This window comes from Callionymus lyra, chromosome 3 (genome assembly GCF_982586985.1).
Source record: "Callionymus lyra chromosome 3, fCalLyr1.hap1.1, whole genome shotgun sequence".
Classification (NCBI taxonomy): Eukaryota; Metazoa; Chordata; class Actinopteri; order Syngnathiformes; family Callionymidae; genus Callionymus; species Callionymus lyra.
This window is the reverse complement of record NC_141820.1, coordinates 17006041-17009195: the sequence shown is the minus strand read 5'-3', so window position 1 is coordinate 17009195 and position 3155 is coordinate 17006041. Positions and strand designations below refer to the sequence as shown.

The 3155-nt window shown below is 43.7% G+C and overlaps 1 protein-coding gene across 1 annotated transcript; it reads left to right on the top strand.

Moving 5' to 3' along the window:
- Window positions 1-622: 622 nt before the first annotated feature.
- On the top strand, window positions 623-2796 carry LOC148083577 (trypsin-like). Its single transcript, XM_087786650.1, has 5 exons — window positions 623-674; window positions 745-898; window positions 2041-2294; window positions 2359-2495; window positions 2564-2796. The coding sequence occupies exons 1-5, from the start codon at window positions 635-637 to the stop codon at window positions 2711-2713; spliced, it is 735 nt and encodes a 244-aa protein (XP_087642776.1). The 5' UTR covers window positions 623-634; the 3' UTR covers window positions 2714-2796.
- The last annotated feature ends 359 nt before the right edge of the window (window positions 2797-3155 follow it).

The window sequence follows — 3155 nt, the reverse complement described above, 5'->3', positions numbered from 1 at the left end:
TTTTCATGGAAGTTGCAAGTTTTTTACTGTGTGCTTCGTACAAATCTTTTCGCTCCCTCGCCTCCATTCTTCCTTCTCACTGTATCATCAGAAAACATCATGGTCCATGAAGATTCCTCCCTTATCTTCATCACCATAGCAACAAGAAAATATGTTAAGATTATCTAACACAGCTCAACGCCGTCTTGCTGACCTCATGCATGTGCTTCACTGCCCTCGCAAACGTCCTGCAGGCTCATGGTTTCTTCAAGCAGTTCTCTATAAACCTAGTCTTTCATCAACTCCATCTTTTCTTCTCTCAACATTTTTTTATTTATTTACATTCAGTGTTTTTTTTAAACATCCAGACAATTTTTCCAAAGTGTTTTTCAGTCGAAACTTTATTCCTCTGTTCTGTGATTCATAATTGTTCTGTTTGTCTCAGACTAAATATCTAGTTCTTCTGGTTCTTCTCATTTTCCACTTTTTTTTTTAAATAGTTTTTCAGAACATCGATAAAAGTCCAAGCCTCAAGGTCAAAGTGCTTCTGAGCATGTGGTCCGTTCCCACCTCTGGAAAGCGCTGACCTTGCTGAAATGGTGAAGCTGGGGATATAAATGGGATGAGCTGCTTCTCTCTCAGAAGTTCTGCCAGCATGAAGGTTCTGCTGTTTCTGGCTCTGATCGGAGCTGCATGTGAGAGAGAAGGCGCCTCTGAAGGTTGACGGTTCCATTCTTTTTATCTGACACCGAGCTTTTTTTTCAGTTGCCGCCGGTGAGGATGAGAAAGTGGTCGGAGGCTACGAGTGTTCCAGGCACTCGGTGCCCTACCAGGTGTCCCTGAACGCCGGCTACCACTTCTGTGGCGGCTCCCTGATCTCCAGCCAGTGGGTGGTCTCTGCCGCTCACTGCTACAAGTCGTGAGTCCCACTCCCTTATACTGCGTCTCTGGACTGTTTGTAATTCACCTATAATTACCTTTGGATTGTCACAGATATAAAACAAAAGGTCCTTTTCTCAAAATGTCTTCTTGTCTTTTCTTTTTTTTTAATTTGTATTAAAGAAAATCTAATTTTCCTTGATTTTCTGGAACTCCTGTTGTGTTATCAGTTTTATCTTGACCTTCAAAGTATATACTTTATTGAGTTCTGTTTTGATTGTTTAAGCGCTTTGTGACCCTGGTCTGGAAAAGCGCTATATAAATAAAAATTACTCACTTATCATTTTTAGAGCTGATGTGGATTCACATGTGAAAAATGACAAATGGATATTTTTGTCTGCGACATATGAGTCTTTATAGACATTTTTAAATGAGGTTTTTATCACAGGTTTGACGTCGCCTCCATTAAACATGAGTCAGAGGATTCAGCTTTAACAAGAGCTGTTTGCATTTCATTTATCACTTTTATGTCATTTAAAAAGATAATGAAATATCACTAACATGTTGTTTTATACCTGGATTATGTTTTTCATTATTAAGACTTTCAGTCTTTCATTATAAAAAAGATTGATTTGCCTTTTTTAGTTTTTAATTTTTTTTTTGTAAAAGGTTGTGGTAACCAGCTGGTGTCAGAATAAAAATACTTTTGTGTCTTTGACATCCCGAGTATTCGCCGACATCAGTGACTTGTCGCTCGATTTAATTAGCATGTGTCGTGACGATTAGCATGGATGCTACTGTTGAAATCTTCTTGTCAATAATGAGGCTCAGCTGTGTTACAAAATGACAAGCGAAGCAAAGGTAGAGGAAAAAAAGTCAGACCAAAATCTGTCCCAAAGGTCAAGGCAAGAACCCACAATTTTTGGGGGGGTTTTCTCAATGTTAATTTCGTCATTATGTTCAAATATTTTGTGCAAAAGGGTAATACTTGATGAACATAGATTAATATAGATAAAAGAGAAAAAGTAGAAAGTAGTTCTGTCACAAATAATATAAAGAAGAAGGAAATGGACGCACAATGACATCCAGGGCAACACAACACTCAACCCGACAACTGCAGGTGCAGTGTCAGGTGTTTCAACCCCCCCCCCTTTGACTGACGCCCCCTGGTGTCCCCCGCAGGCGTATCCAGGTGCGCCTCGGCGAGCACAACATCGCGGTGAACGAGGGCACGGAGCAGTGGATCGACTCCGCCAGGCTGATCAAACACCCGCAGTACAACAGCTACAACCTGGACAACGACATCATGCTGATCAAGCTTAGCCGCCCAGCCGCCCTGAACAGCTACGTCCAGACCGTGGCGCTGCCCACGCGCTGCGCCGCCGCCGACGAGAACTGCCTGGTGTCCGGCTGGGGCAACACCTCCGCCAACGGCAGTGAGTTCCTGCCGACGGGTGTCATGTTTTCGAAGCTTCGTCGCTCACTCGCTTCCGTTCCCAGGCAACTTCCCCGACAGGCTGCAGTGTCTGAGGCAGCCCATCATCGACGACCGGATCTGCAAGAACGCCTACCCTCACCTGATGACCGACAACATGCTGTGCTCCGGGTTCATGAGCGGAGGAGCCAGCAGCTGCCAGGTGACCCTCTCTCACTGATGGTTTCTTCAGGTGACTCTTGCTGAAGCTCTTGTCTCCACTAACTGCAGGGCGACTCCGGCGGGCCTCTGGTGTGCAGCGGCATGCTGCAGGGCGTGGTGTCCTGGGGGTACGACTGCGCCATGAAGGACCACCCCAGCGTCTACGCTCGCGTGTGTCGCTACAACAACTGGATCAGAACCACGATGAGCAACAACTGAACTGAACACACACTCGTGTCGAGTGATGTGTGTACTTGGTCGTCGTCGTCGTGTTCTCGATAATAAAGACTCTGAGTTCCTGTCGTGAGAGTTGACATCACTGTGTGTTCACCCAGTACCCCTCTTTACTCTTACGATTTAAAAACAGTGCCACCTGCTGTCCTGTGGAACTCATTGCAGTCAATGAAATTTTAAATGCTAAAAAAGCAGCAGTAAGGAGTAGTAGCAGGTATGGCCTCTGGCTTTCAAATGTTATTACTATCAATCGTATTAGTACTAAAATGTGGTCTAAAAAAGTAATACTACAAGTTATATATATTTTTTTATTTTAGAAGTTTTTGTCAAACCGAAATGATATCATCACTAGCTGTGTCATGAGAGGTTATGATGAAATGCCCTCTAGTAGGTAATTATTTAAAGAAGCCCATTTTAAAATGATTGG